Source organism: Miniopterus natalensis, chromosome X (assembly GCF_054644295.1).
Source record: "Miniopterus natalensis isolate mMinNat1 chromosome X, mMinNat1.hap1, whole genome shotgun sequence".
NCBI lineage: Eukaryota > Metazoa > Chordata > Mammalia > Chiroptera > Miniopteridae > Miniopterus > Miniopterus natalensis.
In genome coordinates, this window is record NC_142103.1 from 67,859,747 (window position 1) to 67,880,899 (window position 21,153).

The 21,153-nt window shown below is 53.2% G+C and overlaps 1 protein-coding gene across 1 annotated transcript; it reads right to left on the reverse strand.

Annotated features, from left to right (window-relative positions):
* Window positions 1-6,892: 6,892 nt before the first annotated feature.
* L1CAM (L1 cell adhesion molecule) lies at window positions 6,893-20,652 on the reverse strand. The gene is made up of 26 exons (XM_016215129.2): window positions 20,546-20,652; window positions 16,888-16,993; window positions 16,458-16,660; window positions 15,504-15,626; window positions 15,229-15,399; window positions 14,879-14,990; window positions 14,572-14,756; window positions 14,038-14,169; window positions 13,760-13,903; window positions 13,120-13,231; window positions 12,841-13,007; window positions 12,590-12,746; window positions 12,269-12,393; window positions 11,997-12,107; window positions 11,556-11,753; window positions 11,237-11,307; window positions 10,837-11,059; window positions 10,189-10,304; window positions 9,783-9,984; window positions 9,565-9,687; window positions 9,276-9,449; window positions 9,057-9,176; window positions 8,779-8,934; window positions 8,109-8,243; window positions 7,736-7,808; window positions 6,893-7,124 (listed from the first exon to the last, which is right to left on the reverse strand). Exons 1-26 carry the CDS (start codon window positions 20,616-20,618, stop codon window positions 6,893-6,895), a joined length of 3,744 nt encoding a protein of 1,247 aa, XP_016070615.2. The 5' UTR covers window positions 20,619-20,652.
* Window positions 20,653-21,153: the final 501 nt, after the last annotated feature.

Consider the following 21,153-nt stretch of genomic DNA (forward strand, 5'->3'; position numbering starts at 1 on the left):
TTTTCCATATTTCTCTTGCTCTCAGCTGGCATCCTGGCTGGTTGGGATTCTATACTTGATGGAGTTTCTCAAACTCATTCCTGAAGGGCGTGAATCCTCAGAGACACACTTTTTAAGATACTGTCTCCACTGGAGGCTGGCTACACCCCAAGGGAATGGCACCATGTCTGTGGCGGTATGATTCTCTGCTATTGGCGGATTTGGGCCTTAGAAGCAGCCAGGGTCAGGTTGGCTATGGTGAGAGACAGTCTATGTTGCTGAGCCCATGCATAACCACCTTTGCCACCATGGCCATTTTGCTCATGACCCCATTGAGCAAGCACTGGGGTGGCTGGGAAAGAGGTTGACCGGCATCCATAGGGCACATCATTTCGTCCAGCTGGATACAGAGAGTTTCCTCAGAAATTCATTCATATTCCTCTTCCCCAAACTTCTATAACCAAACTTCCAACCCTGTTCTTTCCAAGTCATAACAATTCAGCCAAATAATTAGCAGTTTCCTATGAATCCATGTAGATCTATACTTCTGGCCATCTCTCAGGCCTGTCAGAATGGACAATGAACTATATCACTTTAAACAGCTTCTGCACAGCCAAGGAAACCATAGACACAATGAAAAGGTAACCTACAGAATGGGAGAAAATATTTGCAAACCACATATCGGAAGGGGTTAATATCCAAAATATATAAGGGACTCCTACAACTCAATAGCAAAAAACATACACAAACAATCCAATTAAAAATGTGTAAGGGGGGGGCTGCGTGGAATGGGTCAATGGGGAGAAAAAGAGACATCTGTAATATTTTGAACAATATTAAAAAAAGAAAAAAAAAATGTGTAAAGGACCAGAAAAGACATTTTCCCAAAGAACATATATGAATGGTCAACAGGCACATGAAAAGGTGCTCAGCATCACTAATCACCAGGGAAATGCATAGCAAAACCACAATGAGGTATCACCTCCCATCTGTTAGAATGGTTATTATCAAAAAGACAAGAGAGCCTGGGTGACGTGGCTCAGCAGTTGAGCATCAACCTATGATCCAGGAGATCAGGGTTCGAGTCCCAGTTAGGGCACATGCTGAGGTTACAAGCTCCATCTCCAGCAGGGGGCATGCAGGAGGCAGCCGGTCAATGACTCATCATTGATGTTTCTCTCTCTCCCTCTCACTTCCTCTCTCTCTGAAATCAATCTATATATATATAAAGACAAGAGATAAGTATTGGCAAGGATGTGGAGAAGGGAACCCTGGTACACTGCTGATGGGAATGTAAACTGGTGCAGCCACTATGGAAAACAGTATGGAGGACCCTCAAAAATTAGAAACAGAACTACCATATGATCCAGCAATCCCTCTTCTGAGAAGATTTCCAAAGGAAATTAAAACAGTATATTTTAAAGATACCTATACCCCCATGTTTATTGCAGCATTATTTACAATAGCCAAGACATGGAAATAACCTAAGCGCCTGTGAATGGATGAGTAGAGAAAGAAAATGTAGTACATGTATACAATGGAATGTTATTCAACCATAAAAAGAAGGAAATCCTGCCATTTGTGACAATATGGATGGACCTTCAGGGCACTGTGCTGCTAAGTGAAATAACTCAGGCAGAGAAAGACAAATGCTGTACGATCTCACTTATATGTAGACTCTAAAAACATTGAAGTCAATTAATGCATAAATAAGTGGAACAACAAATTGATGTCTTTCTCTCAAATCAACAACAATAATAAAAAAGAATGAACAATCAGCTGCACTGCTCAAGGCTCTGCTCATTTGGAGAATTTTCCTTTGCCATTGTCCTCAGGGTCACCCATCGGTGGTACTGTAATGCTGCAGCCATCTACTGGCAGATCGTGCAGAACCATCTGTAAACCAGGCTTGAGTTACTTCCTAGTCAGTCAACTGGTCAGAGGAAACATTCCAGGAAGCACGGGCACAGTTAAGGGAGAGGAGAGCATGTTATAGGACTTGGTGTCAAAGGAATCGGAGGCACTTGCTCATGCAACTTTTTGTGCTTTCTGAAACCACCTGAGCTCCTATCTCTAAAATCCCATTTCCATTGTGATGCACTGCAGCACGTACCCAACCTATGTCTTGATGGGTCGGACAAGCACCCAGTTCCTGATGGAAAATGAGGTCACATGGTCACCAGTAGTCCTAAGAGTTCAGTCTCTACCAGGGCCTGATAGTAAGCCAAAGGAGAATGGTTATTGAAAGAAGAGGGCATGGGTTTTCTACAAAACCCTATAGATCTACACAGTGATTTTCCTATTGGTGCTGGCCAGAGACTCCAGACCATATCACTATTTTCAGACACTTTAGTACTATTGAATCTGCTGGGTCAAAAGGACCAATTGGAAGAGTAGCTTGCACTGCAGCCTGGACTCACTGCACAGCTATCACTTGCTCTGATCCCCACACAAAATTAGCAGCCTTATGAATTACACAGTAAATAGGTCAGCATAGCACACACACATGTGATACAGGTTTCATAATCCAGAACAGCCCATCAAACATTATTTTTAGAGGTAGTTTGTACAAGGTGCACATTGTGTCTTCCACCTTGAAGAGGATATCTTTACGTTTTAGAGCATTGAATTTCTAGAAACTTCACTGAGGTTTTACTTTTCTAAATTTTCATGGGGGTATATCTCCTACCTTTTGGTTTGCGTAAGTCTTACTAAGGCATTTATAGTACTTTCTGCTTCTTGCTTATCAGATTCGATCAGGATGATGTCCTCAGTGTAGTGAACCAGTAGATGTTGTGAAGAATGGTAAGATAATCAAGGTTTCTAAGTACTATATCATGTCAGAGGAGAGATCACATGGCCCATAGGCAAGACTGTGAAGGTGTACTGTTGGCCTTTTCCAGTAAAAATAAAGTGCTTCTGGTGGACTTTGAAAATTGCTATAGAGTAAAACACTTGATAGGGCAATAGCTGCATGCCAGAGGCCAGGGGTTGTGATGCTCTGCTTCAGTAAAGAGAGTGCATCTGGAACAGCAGCTGCAGTTGAAGTCACTTCTGATTACATCAATCCACAGCCATTCTCCAAGATCCATCCACCTTCTGCTCACGGCCAAGTAGACAAATTGAGATATGAAAGATATTACCATCACTGCAACTTTCAAGTTCAAGATACCGATCGCTGCAGTTCCCCCTAGGAATTATACCTTTGGGTTCTTTCCCAAAGCCAGAGTTTTCCTGGCATTTTGATATCATTGAATTTAGGCCACACGTGAGTTCAAATTTAAGTCTACCAACCAAGTAGGCTGTTAAAGTCCCTTCCAGCTGCATGGGCTAACATTAAATGTAGAATCTTTGGTAAATGGACCCAGTTAATAAATTGTGCCCAACCACTGTTATATTCCATTCTCCTTGGTATAACATCCTTAGCATCCACTCCCATACTTATTTCCCCAGGTTTTTGCCAGTATTTACTATTTGTAAAATCTTGCTATTCTTTTGGTGTATAAGCTGCTTCTTCCTGTGTCTTAGCATGTGTCTGTACCCCTAGACCATGCTGAGATTGGTCCCTCGTTGTGGGTCTAATGGCAACAGGGATGGTTGTGGTGGGTCTTGAGGAGAATGGATGTTCCCTTGTAAGGCACCAGAGAGCTTCCATGACAGCCCTAAAAATTCTCTTACTTTTTGTAGCAATAGGGCTGACAGTGCTGGAAATCAAGCACAATGTGTGGGTTACAGGATCCTATGTCAGTTGAATTTCTAGCTTCTTCACATTTCTGTGGATGGGGAAGAGTGGGACCCTGAAACTTAATGGTGTTTTCAAGCCCGAAGAGGAAGACAAACCAATCTCCAAAGCGTCTCTTTCAGAATATTATTCCTGATACCACTGCTATTACCAGTTTCTCCATCAGTCTGGATCCTTTCAGGAAGCAGAAATGATGACATCCTTCCCTAGCACCTTCAGAGGGGTCACAACCTTGTGGACGCCTTGATCTTGGACTTCTGGACTCTAGAACTGGGAGGCAATACATTTCTGTTGTGTAAGGCACGTGGTTTGTGGTCTTTTGTTGCAGCAGCCTCCCACCTAAGGCTGCAACAAAAGGAAGCGGCCGCAGCTCCTCAAATTTAGCAACCTCCCAGGAGAAACTCAGCCTGAGGGGGACAGAGCTTAGTGCTGGGGTCTCTGAGCTCAGAAGAGGGTCCCGTGGGCCTGGGACCCAGACCTCTAAGGAGGGACACTGGTTGCCTGGTGCTGGTGTCTCAGCTGGATGCAACAAAGCTGCTTTTGTAAGTGTTGGGAAATCCGATAATTGGATTCAGCTAGTGCCATGGAAATGAGATGCTTGCTGCGAGGGTGATGCTGACAGGAAAGAGCACGTCCCTCCGCCCTCCTTCAGACTTGCAGTCTCCCTCCACCACATTCTGTTAGCAAAGCCTAACTTGGAGCTGGCAGGCAGAGCAGGAATGCGGTTTGCAGAGCCCCCACTCAGGTGTAATGAAGCAGAGGCCAGCAAGAGACAGCCATAGTAACATAACTGGCACAGCCACTCTCTGGCCCAACTCTCCTCCTAGGGCATATACCCTCTCCCCCAGCTCCGAAAAAAGACTGCATATATCCACTGCCTTTAAAAAAATTGATTTCAGAGAGGAAAGAGGAACAAACATTGATTTGTCCTTCCACATATTTATGCATTCATTTGTTGCTTCTGGTATGCGCCCTGACCAGGGATGAAACCCAGCAGGCAACTTTGGCATATAGGGACAAAGCTCCAAGCAACTGAGGTAGCCAGCCAGGGTTAGCTTCAGTTATTGTTATGTAAGAACAAGGCGACCTATATTGGGGACAAGCGGATGCTGCTAAGGGTGGAAATTCAGCTGGGATGATGAGTGCAGACGAGTCTTGAGGGGGGTTTGTGGAAATGGGGCAAGAGCTGGAAGGGCATGCGGTAAGGGAGTGTTTTTAGCGATAGAAGCTATTACAGCACGTTTGTTTGCCCATGGGATGCCCAATAGGTACAGAAAAATGAGAGGTATGGAATAGAGAAGGAAGACACAACAAAGCAATCCTTGAGTGGGACCTGGTGCCCAGGTGGAAGGCTGACCTCAATGGACTGGGGTTCGCCCCCTGGGGCCAGGAGAAGACAGAGGGTTTGGGACAGGGCTTCAGGGATAGATGACGTTGGGGAAAGAATTTTTCTTCTCATGTTTTCTACTCACTCAGTTGAAGATGAATCAAAGACCTGCAGAGGCCAGGGGTAGGAGAAAGGTGAGGGCCCTCACCTGGGAGAGCCAAGTAACAAACTGACTCAGAAGTTCCCAAGGCAAGCTGGTTGTCCCTGTGGGTCCACTTGAGGTTTATGTGTGGTCATTCATTTAAAGTATGTACTGGTTTCAAGGGCTGGGCACCGAGGGAGGTCTACTCCATCAGGGTGCTGAAGCCAGGAGCCAGGCAGGCACGCAGGTTGGTTATGTCACATTAGACAAGGAAGAGGCTCCCGAGACCCGGCCACACTCTGCTCCTGTGCCTGCCCTGTTGCAGGAATGAAGGGGTCCAATGGTGGGGATAGCCCAGAGCTGCCTTGGAGGCCAACAGGAGCAGGAGGAGCAGGTAGCAAGGCCTGGAAGGGGAGGTCGAAGGAGTTGACCTACTGCAGGCAGTGAGGGAGATGGTAGAGAAGTCTTGCTCAGTAAAATGACAACAGTTCCTCTTCGTTTCCAGGTTTTTATTTGCCTGTTATAATTCTGATATTTATATACATATATATACTTTTTTGTTTTTTGTAAAGGGCTCAACAGATCAAGCAAAGGCAGGGAGATGGGGGCTGCCGGCAAGAGCACAGCAGGGCTGGGAGGACCCATCTTTCCTTTTTTTTTTTTTTTTTTTTTGTCTGTTTTTATTTTTCCTGGGATGGGATCATCAAAGCTAATTGCTATAAAACCTAGAAACCACCTAGAGACTCAGACATCTGCCTACACACTAGTGGCATATGGGGAAAGGGCAGGGTAGGAACTTTCAAAGTCACGGTGTATTTACATTTCCAAGGTGGGCAGAGGGGAAGGCTGAGGAAGGAAACTGTTCAGACTGGGGAGAGTGGGCTGCTAAGGGGTCCTAGTGTGGTAGCGGCTGGGAGAGGCGGGGTACATGGAAAGTGGGGAGGTGTGCCTGCCCCGCACCCTGGCAGTGATGGAGGCCACTTGGATGTTGTCTGGTGGGTACTGAAGGCAGCGTGTGTATGGAGCTCCTGAAAGCCAGCCACAGGGTGGGGTGGGCAGTGGGAGGAGGGCGATACTGGCGAGTGCGGACTCTGAGCTCTCCAGATGGCCTCCTCTGCACCCATAGCCAGCTTACCCAGCCTCCATCCTGGTTGGAGCAGAGATGGCAAAGAAAAGGGAGCAGATGGTGGGGACACCGAATTCTATCCTCAGTCCCAGTCAGGCTGGCCAAGGAGTGGCTGGGGATGGTGTCAATCTTGGTCCTGAGGAGATCCCACTAGGCAGCATCTGGGAGACCCCTCTGGGGCCATCCCCACTTCCCCTCCCCAACCACCTTGGTCTGTCTGCTCAAAGGCTGGCAAGGCAGCACCTGAAGGCTCCTGATGTGTGAGTGATCAGCTGGCTCCCAAGCTGGAGCAAAGCAGCGTGTGCCCAACAAGAGGTGCAGCTGGGTTTTGGCAATAAAGTGGGGTGCGGGTAGTCAGAAGGGGATTAGGCAGTGGGCTCCTCTCTTCTGCTCCCAACTCAAGCCTCCTATAGGCCCAAGGCCAGAGGGTGGGGCGAGGCCTAGTGGTGACAGAGAAGGACCTCAGTCCCAAGGTCACGGACCCAAAATAGGCATTGGGCTGGGGGTCCTGGCCTTGGACTCCCCTGTGGCCTAGGGCTGGGTTGCACCCTGCCTGCCTTGCCTGGCTGAACCCCACTACTCCAGGGTCCCTGCAGGGTTGATGGGGGAGGCTGCCCCTGAGCTGTCGTTGCCTCCTGCTGCCTCCTTCTCCTTCTTGCCGCTGTACTGGCCAATGAAAGAGCCATCCTCGTTGAACTGGACGTCCACACTGCCCCCATAGTCAGCCAGGCTGTCGTCACTGCCCAGAGGCTTGATGTCTCCATTGAGAGATGGCTGGCTGCTGCCAAAGGCCTTCTCTTCGTTGTCGCTGCAGGGGCAGAGGGCGAGAGGGAGTGGGAGGCTGCCCAGTGGGGCCCAGCAAGAGCTGGCAGGTACTAGCCTGATGGAGGAAGCCTGGCTGGGAGACATGGTGGGGCTCCAGTGGCCCAGGTCCTATCTGTCTTCCATTTACTCTGAATGCAGTGGAGAAGAGGTTCTCATCCTTAACACACATCTGGAGGGCAAGTGGCACGCACACCACCAGAAGGGCAAGGCTTGAGCATACCCAGAACCCTGGCAGATATGAGGGAGCAAGGAGGCACCTGTCCAGCTGTTAGCCCTTGCAGAGCCCAGAGTGGGGGAGTTGGGAAAGTGACAGGCAGGTCTAGAAGCTGGGTGTCAGTGAGCAGAAGAGGAGTTGGAGGTGTTGGCTTGTGCCTGAAACAGGGAGCTGCCAGATCAGAAGGCTGGGGGAGCACAGAGCCTGGCAAGCCAAGGCCTCTGAGATCGGGGTCTGACTATCTTCCCATCACCCCTGCCTTACCTCTCCAGGGACCTGATGTCACCCAGCAGCACAGAGAAGAGAGAGAGACAGAGTCAGATATGAAAGCAAGGGTGGTGCTGGGCAGTTGGTCGGCAAAACTCCCACCCCCAGCTCACCTGTACTCGCCAAAGGTCTCATCCTTCATCGGCCGGGCCTCGGAGTCCGCCTGGGTGTCCTCCTTGTCCTTTACTGAAGACACACAGAGGGGAGCTGACTTCTCCGGCCCCACCTATCCCTGGGTACTGGGCCCCATCTCCAGGCAGGACAGGTGAGGCTCCCCCTCTCTGTGCTCTGAGCTCCCCCAGCACTGGCCTGGCAGCTCTCAGAAGCCAGGAAACATTGGAGGGTGTACCGCTCACCTCCCACGGGGCTGGCTGCCATTGGCTCTGGGCCTCTGCCTGCCCCAGCATGCCCGTGCCGCCTGTCGGGGGCTCAGGGACCGAAGAGGACTTGTGGAAGGGACGTAGGGTGGACTGGGGTCAGGTTTACCTGAGTACTTGCCACCCTTGCTGCGCTTGATAAAACAGAGGATGAGCAAGATGAGGAGCAAGAGAATGATGGCGCTGACGAAGCCGATGAACCAGCCCTCAGTGGCAAAGCCAGGGGAAGGGAGCCTCACACGGCCTGATGGGGAGAGCCCGGTCCCGGCTGAGACAGAGCCTCAGCCCAAGCCCATGTCCCCAGCTTCATGGCCTTGTGCGGGGACCTTACTTTTGTCACAACCCCTCTGCCTTCAAGCAATGGTCAGGGGCAGTGGCAAGCCTGGCCCATAGACACCAGGGGGCCGTGTTGGGAGGGTGATGACCTGGGGCTGAGTGCTGTGTGTAACTGATATACCAGAAGGGGGACTCTCTGGAGAGCAGGGGTCAGGGGGGAAAACCTCCTGAGAAAATGACTGCCTTAGAAACAGTTAAAAGAGAAGGATACTGGGGAGAGGTGATGCGGGGGGGGGGGGGGGGGATGTCTGTAATACTTTCAAAAATAAAGATAAATTTTAAAAAATAAAAAAAATAGAAGGGTACTAAAAGGGGCCATTTCAGGGGCCTGGATTTCTCCGTCATGGAACCGAGATTCTGGGAGGTGGCCTAGGTTGGAGGTGGCTAAACCTGGGACAGAAGGAAGCTAACTGGGCAGTGCCCCCAGCTCCCTGGGGCCTTACCAGTGCCATTGGTTTTCACAGCCATTTGGTGCAGGAGCACCATCTCCTTGAGCAGGTGGATCTCGTAGTCAGTATCAGGCTGCAAGTCCCACTGCGTGTAGGACCTCTGGTTGTAGCTGACATACTGTGGCGGGATGTAAGTGTCCACCTTCTCATCTGCAGGGGCGAGAGGGCAGCAGAGATGAGTGGGAGTGCCAGGCTGCACCCTGGCTCCAAACTGCCCTCAGCCCCTCTGGGCCCAGAGCCCCTTCCCCTCAAGAGGAACCATTTGTGCTCACCCCCCCGGGGTTTGAACCAGATCTGGAAACCGAAGTTGCACTGGCCCTCTTTGGGGACCCAGGAGACCACGCTGTAATTCTCGCCGGCCATGGCCGAGATGTTGCCAAAATCCGGGGTCCCTGAGGAGCGAGAGAAGGGTGTGGGACATCGAGGCAGCTTAAGGTTTGCCCTCTTGGGCCTGGCTGCCTGGCAGGGCCTCCTCAGCTCTTCAACCTTACCAGATAAGGCCATGGTGCCTCCTTTACGTACAATGGCCTCGCCAGGGCCTTCTTTCGTGGTGGCCTGCAGCCGGAAGCGGTACTGCAGGTGGGGGCTAAGGTTGGTCAGGTTGTACGTCCGTAGCTCAGGGTCTGAGAGGTTGAAAGACAACTGCTCCTTGCCCCCGTCGTCCACTGCAAGGACAGGCAAGGAGGCAGTGATCTTTGACAGACAGCTCTACCCATGTTCCAGCTCCCCTCCAGTTCCCACTCAGGCTGGGCTGGGGCTCTGGGCCCACCACATACGTACATGGGTGGTAGGAGAGCACAAAGCCAGTGAGCACGCCATTGTGGCTGAGCGGAGGTTGCCAGTGCAGCAGCAGGCTGGTGTCGGACTGGCACTCCAGGTGCAATGCCTCAGGGTGGCCGGGCACTGCAAGGCACAGAGACAAGCAGCAGGTACTCACCCAGGCTCACCCTGGGACAGAAAGGAGGGGCTGGGACAGGGGCACAGAGTGTAAATCTCACCTCCCTCTGGGGTGCTGAAGGTCGTTTCACTGGCAGGCCCCAGTCCCCGGCTGTTAAAAGCCTGCACCTCCAGATGATAGGAGCTATAGGGCCGCAGGCCTCCCAAGATGGTGCTGGTGGTGTTGGCAGGCACCACCACGTGGCTTTTGTGGACGTGCCTTTTGCTATGCTTCCTTTGACTGCCCTCCCACCAGTACGTCACCTGCAGATGGACAAGAGACCCCGTAGAGGCAGAAGGCATCCAGCAGCGACTCCCAGGTACATGCTACCCACTTTCCTCACAACCCAAGGACTTCCAGAAGAGCAGCTGGCAGGTGGCAGAGGCCTACCTCCAATCTTCTCTCACTTTTAGTGGCTTTACGCCTCACCCTGGGATCGCCCCACCTCCCACACCTTGGACCCTTACATTGTATCCGCGGAGGTGGCCGTTGACCTGGGCTGGATCCACAGGCCACCACTTGACTAGCACAGTGCTCGAGTTGAGGATTTTGATGTCTTCCAGCTTAGGTCTTGCCTGGGGATCTGGAAACAGTGTAACACAGATGAGGGCCTGTGGCATCCTGAGGCCAGCCCAGAACCCTTCCTCAGGGGAAGATGGATTTGGATACTCTATGGGGAGCAGGCAGTTTGAGGGGCAAGGCATTCGCATGGCCTCAGGGTCTCTGCTTACAGACTGTTTATTAGTTGCAAGGCAGAAAATAGCAACTACAGGGAAGAGTAACCAGAGAAGATCTTGACCAGGTGATCAAAATGAACATCTGATAATGTTCCAGATTCAAGGGAAAGAAAGCAGCAGGACAACTAGACCCGATGTGGGATCCTGGACTGGACCCTGGACTGGGGGGAAAGACAGCACTGACTGATATAATTGGAATATCGACTGCCAACTAGAGAAATGTATCGATGGTAACTCTCTGAACTTTCATAATGGCACTTTGGTTATGTAAGGCAATATTCTTACTCCCAAGAAATGCACTATTGAGAGGCAAGGGCTGGGTGTGCAGTGCAGGGGGTGGGCTGTGAAAGTGCACAGGGGCTCCACCCTGCTACTCACAGTCTTCCCCAGAGTAGCCAATGGTGACCTGGGGCTCGGGGCCCTTGCCCTGGCTGTTGATGGCTTGGACCTTGATCTCATAGGGCACAAAGGTGGAGGTGTTGGACACCACCAAGAAGGGGTCGATCACGATCTGTTCCTGCCAGGCCCCTTGTGTCCCCTGAGGGCGCCACTGCACACGGTACTGAACCTGCGGGGCATTCCAGTCCATCCACCTGAGTGGCTGCAGGGGGCAAGCAGAAGAGGAGCTGGTCAGCCAAGAGTAGTCCCATCCTGTGACCTACCTCCACCCAGCCTCACATCCCCAGTCATCCTCTGGTCCTTAGCACAGCCAGGGGGATCAGCAAACATGTGGGTCCTGGCATGATGTCCAGGGGGAGCTCAGCCCAGGTGCCCTCACCTTCCAAGTGATGACCATATTGTTGGTCTCGTTCCCTTCCCCTTTCACTTCCACGGGGTTCTTCTCTGGGGCTGGAAAGTAACGTGTTGTTAACATATCAATGCTGTGGGCTCCTGCTTAGGCAGTGAAGGTCTGAGGACCAAAGAAGAAATCGCCCATTCTGGCCCTGGAAAGCAGGAGCCAATAGCCCCAAGGGAACCCTACCCCCAGCTCCCTCTGGAAACCTGAAAGCAGAGGAGCTTGGGCACAGTTACCTCTGCAGGCCCTCCTTGCAGAGCCCGGGGACCCTGGTGTCTGAGACCCCTCCCAGGTATCTCACCTGCTTCAGGTGTGACCACAGTCTCAGAAGCGGGGCTAGGCTCCCCAGGGCCATATTTGTTGATGGCAGTAACTCTAAAGGTGTAGTGGACATAAGGTGACAGCTTGAGGGTGGTAGAGGTCTGATTCCCAGGCACCTTGCCCAGACTGTACCATTTCTCAGGAGCCATCTCCTTGTCTTCAAATTCAATGTCATACTCTGCAAAAAGAAGTGAATCGGAAATGGAGTTATCTGTGTGTGGCATGGGGGAGGGGTAATGTGGGTCTAAGTCTGGCTCTCCCAGAAGGAGGGAGTGCCCCAGGCAACTAGTATTCTTGAACTTGCATGAGGAACCATGAGCCCCAGCTAGGTGGCATTCATGGAGCCAAGGTCCCTGGAGGAGGGAGGGCTAGCGAGGGTGGCAGTGGAGGAGGTGAGTGGCATCATGCTCAAGCCTCTTACTCTCAATGGGGGCGTTGTGGTCATCAGCGGGGCTCCAAGACAGGCGCACCTGGCTCTGCTTCAGCAGGTGACGATCGGACAGCTCCAGCTGAGGCACGGGCCCAGGGCTCCCTGAGGGCCATGGAGGGTGGGTTCTCTGGCAACTTGTTTGAGCCAAAAGACCCAACCCCCAGCTCAAAGGGTCCTGTAATGTGAACCTGGACCTCTGTGCTCCAAGGCCAGTTGCTCCCCATGCCTCCAGGCCACAAGCCTGTTACCACCCTATGACTCACCCACCACCTGGAGCTCTGCCTTGCTTTCCACAACATCCAGCTTTGTGCTGGCCACACAGCTGTAGTTGCCCTGGTCACTGTAGTCCAGGCTGTAGATGACCAAGTGCCCATTCTCTATGAAGTACCTGGCAGGAAGGGGAGGGAATGCTTGTCCTTATGCTCCCGGTGGAGCCACCACTTTCTACCATCTGTGCTCTGCTCCCTTTCCCTCCCTCTCCTGCCAGAACCTTCTCCCTCAAAGCAGGGGCGCTCCGCCCATGGATGAGGCCAGGTCTGGACATTCTGCTTTTCCCACACTGCCCCCTTCCACTGAGCCCGCACTTGTCACTGTCCCCAAGCTCCTGGAGGTTGCGACCATCTCTGCGCCAGGCGATGTTGTGCTGCAAGGAGGGGTCAAAGGAGGCCTGGCAGGTGAATGTCACTCTGGAGCCTTTCTTCTTGATTGTGTTCTGGGGCCCCTGTGTGATCTGAGTGGCATCTAAGGGCAATGATGGGAAGGGAGGGTCACTCTGGTGTCCTCCAGAGACCCTATCATCCCTTCTGGAGGTGCTAATCACATGGGGTCACCTGACCTTTGACTTGCAGGTTCGCCACAATGGTGACATTGTTTTGGTCATTGGCAGCCTGGCAGAAATAGTATCCTGTGTCGTTGGCCTGGAGGTCTCGAATGCCCAGGGTCCCGTTGGCGTAGGGGAAGAAGCGCTCGTCCTGAAGCACGGTCTTCCCTTCCTTGTCCAGCCTAGCACAAGCAGGGTGGGCCTGGTTCAGTCTCCCCGAACTGCTCCTCTGCCCCCTGGCTTCCTAGGCCAGAAAAAGGTTTAGACCATCCCAGCAGGGGTAGAGGGACTTACCACTGGACACTGGGCACAGGGGCTCCAAAAGCTTTACACAGAAGGTAGGCAGTGCTGCCCTCGACTGCCAAATAGGTCTCATTGTCTGGGGTCAGGATTTTGGCCGGCAGCTCTGGAGGAAGAGGAGTCATGGGAGACAGAGCAGGAGGGCAGATTCAAGGCTGGGCAAGGGAGCCGTACTCATCAGGCTTTCCTGTGCCCAGCTCAGGCCCCCACCAGACTGAGCCTCTCTCTGCCTCGAATGTGCCTCCCTATCCCAGCCACCCAAATTTTACCAATGTCGAGGCCCCACTGACAGTCTACTTCTTCCTGAATGCCTTCCTGGCCCAGCCCCCATCTTCCCTGAGGCCCCAAGAGAGGAGCCACCATGCTGGCCTTGGCATATCCTGGCCAGGATGAAATGAGGTGAGCCAGACCACTCTCTAAAAGGCTGCTCTTTCACCTGCCCTTCCTCCACACCCCTGCCCTGCTATTGTGAGGATAAGAGAGAGAGAAAGGGTGAAGGGGCCCGGAGATAAGAAAGGCAGCCATGGTAGACAAACCAGCTGCTGGCTGAGTTGGCCTGGTGGGCTGCAGAGACAGACTGGGGGTCGTGAGGCACAGAGGGGAGGGCAGGTCGGCCTAGGTTGTTGGCACTCACGGACAACATAGATGTAGGCATTAGCCAGCAAGAGCCCATGCCGGTTGCGGGCCTCGCATTGGGTCACCATTGTGTCACTGGGCTGCACGTTGCTCAGGATCAGGGTTCCGTGCTGGATCCGGTACTTCTGGTCCTTGGTCAGCTCTGTGCATGCGGCAGGTGGGTCCACAGGCCAAGGCAGAGGAGTGAGTCACGCTGAGGCCCCTCCTCACCTTCCTCTTCCTTTCCTGTTCCCCAGGGCTCCCCATGCTCCCTGCCCCTGTCTGAGGCCCTCTCACCCTCCACAGGGATCCCGTTGACTCTCCAGGTGACCTCTGGTTCAGGCCTGCCCTGCACTTGGCAGTCCAAGCGAGCAGTCTCCCCTGGTCCATACAAACGGCTCTGGGGCTTGTGTAGCCAGTAAGGGGCAGCTGCAAGGAAGGGGAGAGCTGCCCTGAACCCACAGCCTGTAGCCAGCTCTTCCCCTGGCCCAGATCCCTCTGCTTCCCCCCCCCCCAAGTGACAATGGGCATCGTGAATGTCGTGAATGTCGTTAATCCCCAGGGGCCTTTTTTTTTTTTTTTAAAGATTTTCTGATTCTTTCTTTCTAAAATTTATTTGAGAGAAAGCAAAAGAGAGAAACATCGATTTGTTCCACTTATTTACGCATTCATTGGTTGATTCTTGTATGTGCCCAGACTGGGGATCCAACCTGAAACCTTGGTGTATCAAGATGATGCTCTAACCAACTGAGCTACCCCACCAGAGCCCCAGAGGTCATTCTTGGGAGCCTTGCAATTGGGCAGGGGTCCAGCCTGGCAGAGGCACCATACCTTCCACAGTGACGTAGTAGGTGTGCCGGTCACTGCCCAGTGAGTTCTCAGCCAGGCAACGGTACTCGCCATCGTCCTCCTCACTCACGTTCCGCAGATGCAGAGTCTTGTTGTGGTTCTGGTAGGTGACTCGGTCGGCTGGCATGGGGCCACTTGGGCGCAGCCACTTGATGGTGGGCGTGGGGCTGCCCAGGGCCACAGTGCAAGGAGGCCAAGGAAGAGAGTAGAAGGGAGAGAAGACAGGGCTGTTGAGCCCTGTTCCTCAGCAGAAACTTTGCCCGACCCCACCCAGAGCTCCTAGACTCACAAGCCCTCAGCGATGCACTCTAGGCTCAATGGCTGCCACTGCAAGGCCACCACGTGGCTGCTGGCGTTGGTAGGGAAGAGCAAGCGTGGCTTCCTGTCGATCATGCTGTTGGCTGTGAGGAGCAAGGGAGAGAGTGACTTTCGACACCCGAATGAGCCCTTGGGGTCTCATTTTCCTCCTTTGCTAAAGGGAGGGACCACCTCTGCTTTTACCACCTAAGAAGGGGTTTGGGAAAGGTTGAGGTGGGAGCCAAGCTGTCTTCGAGGAAGAGAGAGATCCTCTGATCTAAGGAATGGGCCAAGCCTGAGGTGAAAGAGGAGTGGGGGTATGTCAGAAACTTTGGGACTCACTGGTTTTGACCCGGAGGTCAATGGGTTCCTTTTGAATGATTGTCCGAGTGCCAGGGAAGTGGGCATGGCATATGTAGTCTGAGTGGTTGTCCGAGGTGAGCACATTTGCAAAGTAGAGGTTGCCATTCTGGCCCATTGTCACCCGCTCATCCTGTTTGATGTGCAAGATCTCTGTGGGAGTGGGGGTCAAGGAAGCAAAGGTCAGGACCCCCCATCCAGGAAGACATGCCCACTGGCACCCCCACCCCAGGTAGCAGCTCCTTGTGGGCACCCACTGCTGTTCATCCAATAGATCCGGAGTGGCTCTGCACTGGGTGGAGGGTGGCAAGGCAGAATCACTGACTCCCCTTCTTCTACCTCGACAGGTTTTACTGTCTCCTTTGGCCACTTGGGAGCACCTAGAAGGGACAGAGAAGCTGGCACGATGGGTCCCAACTCTCTTCTTGGTTAAGGCAGGTCAGGACAGGGGAAAGGTGGAGGGATGGCTGAGGGAGTAAGAGGGCCAGACCATGAGGAAGGTCACATAAAGGGAGGTAGAGACTTTGGGTCCTTTCTGGGCTCAGGGCTGAGACTGGCACTCCATGCAGGAGAGGATGGGCAGTCTGGATGGCTGTAAAGGGTTAACCCTCCACAATTCTCAGCTCCCAACCCCAGGACAGGACAAGGATGGGTGGGGGGAGGCTGAGGTGCAGCAGTGGGGGAAGGGAGCTGTGGAGGGATGCGGGAATCACAGACCCTTCCATCATCCTGACACAGAAACCATGGCAACGGTTCCCAAGGTAACCAGAGGGGCAGAGAGAGGAGAAGCAAGCTTGGGAGGCAGAAAGCTCAGGGAGGATGGAATGCAGAGGGAAAACCCCAGGGAAAAGGCGACACAGATAAAAGCAGAGCCAGAAACGCCAGGTTGGAGGTGGGGAGAAGAAGCAGGAGAGAGAGAAGAGGGGAAGCAGAGTGGTGGGGGAAGTGGAGAGAGATGACCCAAGAGTGGCAGAAAAAGAAATGGGACTGCAGAGATGAAGGGGGGACCGAAGCCCAAGCCCAGGCAATGACTCCAGACAGAGACAGGGCAGGCCAGAAGGAGGGACAATGCACGCAAAGAATCAACCCTCCACCCACTCTGTCAGCCAACAAGCCTGAGCCCACAAGCTCCCACACAAGGTCCCTGAGACCGGATCAGGGACCGTCTCATGTGTCCTAGGCCTTTCCCCCACCCCTGCAGTGCCTCGCACCCTCAGCCATGAGCTGGATCTCATGGGACATGGCGGTGCCCAGCTTATTGCTGGCAAAGCAACGATAGGTGCCCTGGAACCTCTGGGCAAAGTTGCTGTTGTTGCCGGTAATGGTGAAGGAGCCAGAATGGGGTGCTTGGTGCACGGTCACACCCAGCTCCTCCTTGGGTTTGAAGTGGATGCCATCCCGAGTCCAGCGGAACCTGTGGGCAGAAAAGGGCTCGGAGGACTGAGGCCCTGGAACCTGGATCAGGAGACAAGGGCAGTAGCAGCCAGGGGCCCCCGGGATAGGCTGGGATGGGTCAAGACCAAGGGTGATGAGGGAGATCTAGGGCTTCTGGGCTCATAAATTGGGAGGCCTAGGAGGGCTGAGGACTAGAAGTTGAGGTCAATGGTCAACAACAGGGCTTAGAGGGTGAAGGTCACTCACTGTACTTCGGGTTTGCCACTGGCCTCACACTTTAGGCTAATGTCATCTGTGGGGAAGACAACCAGGCGCTGTGGAGACTGTTCTGTGATGACAGGTGGTTCCATCACTGGGGACAGGATGGAAAGAGTGGTGGTGAGGATGACATCATGGCCTCAACCCCCATCCCATCATGAGACAAACTTGGTCTGGAACCCCTGGAGGCCCCAGGGCCATGGGGGTGGGCAAAGAGTTAGAACAAGCTAAAAGCTAGAGAGACCAATTAGCTTAGCTATAGGCATGTGGGATATGAAAAGAGAGAAAGGGACACAGAATAAATGTAGAAAGGGACAGAACAGAGAGAAAACAACAACAAAAGTTACAAAGAAAAATGCTTAAAAGAGAGATGAAGCCAAAGAGAGAAGCAAAGAGTATGGAAGGAAAAAAAGAGACAACAAAACCAAGGACACAGAAACCAAGAAGGGCAAACCCCTCACAGGGAGAGAGGGGATCAGAGAGAACAGAGCACCAGAAAAAACAGCAAGAGTGATGGAGAAAAGCCAGGCCAGGACAGTGACAAAACAAAGACAGCCCACACAGGTGAGAGAGAGGTGGGCCTCCAACCTGAGACAGCGGGACAAGGACCCAAGAGCCAGAAAAGACAGGAGCCAGCACAGGACACATGGCACACAGGGAGAGGAGGAAGGAGAGTGGAACATGCTGACATTCCTCTTTCCCTCTCTCCCTGGCCTCCTAGAAAACACTCTCACCCTCCCCCAACTTACCGTGGTGTCCTTCATCTGAGAAATCCAGGCAGCAAGGGAGAAAGTGGAGAGAAATGCTGACACACAGCCCCAGCAGGGAAGAAGTAGACCCCCTGGGGAAGGGCGGGGTGGGAGAGGAGGCCATTGCGGTGTAACTTGCAGGGGAGGCACATGCCGGGTTGAAGCTGTGGCAAGTCAAGACCCAGGACAGGACAAAGCCCAGATCATCAGTTCAGGGGTAGGGCAATGCCCAGGGGGAGTCAGGCCTGGGTGTCAAAGGGCTGGGAGAGAGAAATGTGTGCCTTTAACAAGGAGTGCCCTTTGGATAGACGCTTGCATCTCCCTGGCAAGGCCTGCAGAACTGACCCCACCCAGGATGCTTAGGAAGGCTGGGAGGCAGACAGCCCACAGCCAATGCACCCTCCCCTGCTCCAGCCCACTTCCCTCCTAATCCAATTAGCAGGGCTCAATGTTTTCAATTACCCAGGCCCAGCCTTCAGAGCCCAGCAGCCTCCTCCCTGTGAAACCCTCCCAGAGGCCCTGCTGTATCTGAGTTTCCATCGCCTGCAGGGCTGACACAGTGCTCGTTTTCTCCCCTTCCTTCCTCCCAGTCTGCCACCAAGCTCCCTGGGGCTGAGGCCAGAGCCACTGCCTAGGAGCAGGACTCAGCCCAGCACTGGTCAGGGTGGCTGTAAAAAGGGAGGAGAGGGAGGGCAGGTAGGGCTGGGAAGGGAGCCGTTGGCTGCTTCTGAAAGCTTTGTGTCTGCAGAAGACCTCAGTGTGAGGGTCCCCATGAGAGTGGAGGGAGCTCCCCAGGGACCCTGCAGAGAGAGCCCAGAGCTGGGGAGGAGCCAGTGCAGGCAGCCCAAGAACAAGAGACGATGACGGGGACTACAGGATAGGGAAAAGTGACTGGGTGGAGAAAGCAGGAAGAGACAAAGGGGCCTGGATTGGCTGGGGAGCGAGCTTGAGCTGGAGGCCATATTGTATCTAGGTTAATACCAAGTCCAGGCCAGTGGCCAGGGCAGCCTTGGAACTGCCATGGTCTTTGGCCTACTTCTCTTTCCTGGCTCCTGCCTTTCTCCAAATTCTCCCTGCCTCTCCATACACAGATGTACCTGGCCAGATGGCCCAGCCCGTGTGGTAGCAGGGAGAGCTGATACCCAGGGTAATGCCTGAAAAGCAACTGAGAGGAGATGGAGAGGGAAGGAGGATGAGTATATGTGTGTGAATGTGCAAAAGTATGACACCGGCACATGTGTGGATGTCCCGGGGTGGACTGCAGTATGTTTGTGAGCATCCACCAGTGTATTTGTATTATAGGGGTGTGTCTTGCCAGGGTGCATCTGAAGGCTGTGTGTGCATACTTGCATTCAGTGTACAATTTTGTATTGAAAACCTGCCTGTGTGGATGACTGTTCTTTTGTGTCTAAACCCTTCACTCTTGTGTGTGTGCACATGTATTCATGTCCGTGTGCCTCCTATGTGTCCTCTCAGGGTCTCTGCCCCTTCTGTATCTCTGTGCCTGGCTAGGTACAGGTGGCTTGTCTATGTCTACCCATGTGTATGTCCATGTGCATATGTAGCTGGAGGAGTCTGCATAGGCATGACTGCATGGACCTCCATGTATGTATCTATGGGGGCATCCCCGACCTTTGTTATGTCAGCTACTTTCCACCTCCTCTAAACCCTTGCTGACCCCCAATGCCAGGTGCCTTCTAAGTCCACCTCCTTTGGCCCCTGTCCCATTCCTGGCATAGACAGTCTTTCTTACTCCTAGCTCCCAGCTCATTTCTCTGGGACACTGGCCTCCTCCAGGTCCAGGCCCAGAGACAAAGGTGGCAAAGTGAGGGGGGAAGGGATTGGAGCTATGGAAGGAGCAGGCTCAGGATACACAAATGCTACCCTGTGAAATGCCCCTCACTGAACCCTAACAGTCATTTAGAGCAGTGCTTACATCTCCTGCTCACACTCAGGAGAAAAGACCATCACAGTAATATACTCCCCCTAGCACAAACAGGTACTCACATGCAGCCCCACTCACATGCACACACAACCCACTACAATCAAATGTTAACAGTCAAATACCTATAGACCTTCACAAACCTGACCAATAAGTAACAGTTCTGGTGACTCACAAACTTATCCATATAGGAAATCAAAATTACACTCAGGAATCACTCTCAGGGACCACACTAAGTCAATCATAGGCGCGCACATCCACAGATACAAATATTCAGACTGTCCAACTCACAAGCATAAACGAATAATCATGTTCAGTCACAATCCTCTAGTTACAATCCCAAACACCCCCGCACCTACCTGTGATCCCCCGCAAATGTAATGCTCCAGCAGGTCCACCTCCCAGACCCACCAAATAACTACGCATTAAATTGTTGGATCCAGAAGCCTGCTGGCCTTTGCAAGGTATCTTTTCCTGTCTCAGTTCATAGGGCTACATGGGCCCAAAATGAGATTACCTAAGTCAGAGTTGGATCAAGACTTGAATCCAGGCCTTTGCACAAGCTAGCTGAGCACTGGGGACAACCCCATTTTCCCGCCCATCACGCCTCTGGGGGAGGGGTTTTGGAGAGGTGGGGCGGACCGAAGAAAAGCACAGAGAGGCCCAAGGAGGCGGGTCCAGGGCCAAGCCCTCTGTCCGTGGTGCTGAAATTTCCCCGGCTCGCCCGCGTCACTGTTTCCTGTCCATGGTGCTGACACCCCGCGCCTTCCATCCTGTTCTCTCTAAAGGTACCCAGTGTCCTGGGTACCTCCTGCCCACTCCGTGCCCAAGAAAGGAGGAGTGAGGGGGAAAACGGTTAAGGGTCCGAAACTCGGAGAAGGTGAAGAGTTAGAAGATAAAGAGGAGTAAAGCGTGGCGGTGAAGGGAGGCGCCAAGGCTCCCTCCAGCTACTCACATTCCTCGGGGATCTGGATGAGCAGGCAGGGGCTGCACAGGAGAGGCCACAAGTACCACAGCGCCACGGCCATCTTCCCGGCGGCGCCGGCGGCTCGGCGCGGCACAACCTGCCGGACTCAGGCTCCGGCGGGGTGGGAAGGGGATTGATGGACGGCTTGGAGTGGAAGCTGAGGGTGGGGGGCACTAGGAGACGGGAGGAGGGAAAGGAAAGGTGAGGGAGGAGAGAAAAACGGAGAGTTGTTAGTTACTAACATCTGGGCGAGCCAGGGCTCTTGGCCCCGCCCCCAGCCCAACCCTCATGGCCAACTCCCCCATCCTTCCCTCCACCCGCCACAACTTCGAGACTAAGCAATAGCTGGACCTCCAGGTTGCTTTTCATTCCCTTCCTATTCTACATTTGCCTTTCCCATCAGCTGCCTCTCCATCACCAACTTGTTGCCCCAATCAGTCCCCCTGGGCATGCCACAGGCTGCTTTGTCTGTGCATGTTGTTCCCATGAGTGACTCGATGTGCCAGCAAGGTGCCTATGGGCATGAGCGTGGGTGTGGATCTGCATGTAACCAAATGTGCACATTAGTATTTATGTGTGCATGCAGGAGCACATTT

Bases quoted from the DNA above. Each gene is read 5' to 3' on its own strand.
- L1CAM (XM_016215129.2), bottom strand. From the start codon at position 20,618: ATGGCCGTGGCGCTGTGGTACTTGTGGCCTCTCCTGTGCAGCCCCTGC. The intron at 14,757-14,878 runs GTGAGTCTAGGA...GGCCCTGGGCAG, and splicing joins GAGTGCATCGCTGAGGGCTT to CCCCACGCCCACCATCAAGT. The intron at 13,008-13,119 runs GTAAGTCCCTCT...TGCTTGTGCTAG, and splicing joins CCTGTGCCCAGTGTCCAGTG to GCTGGACAAGGAAGGGAAGA.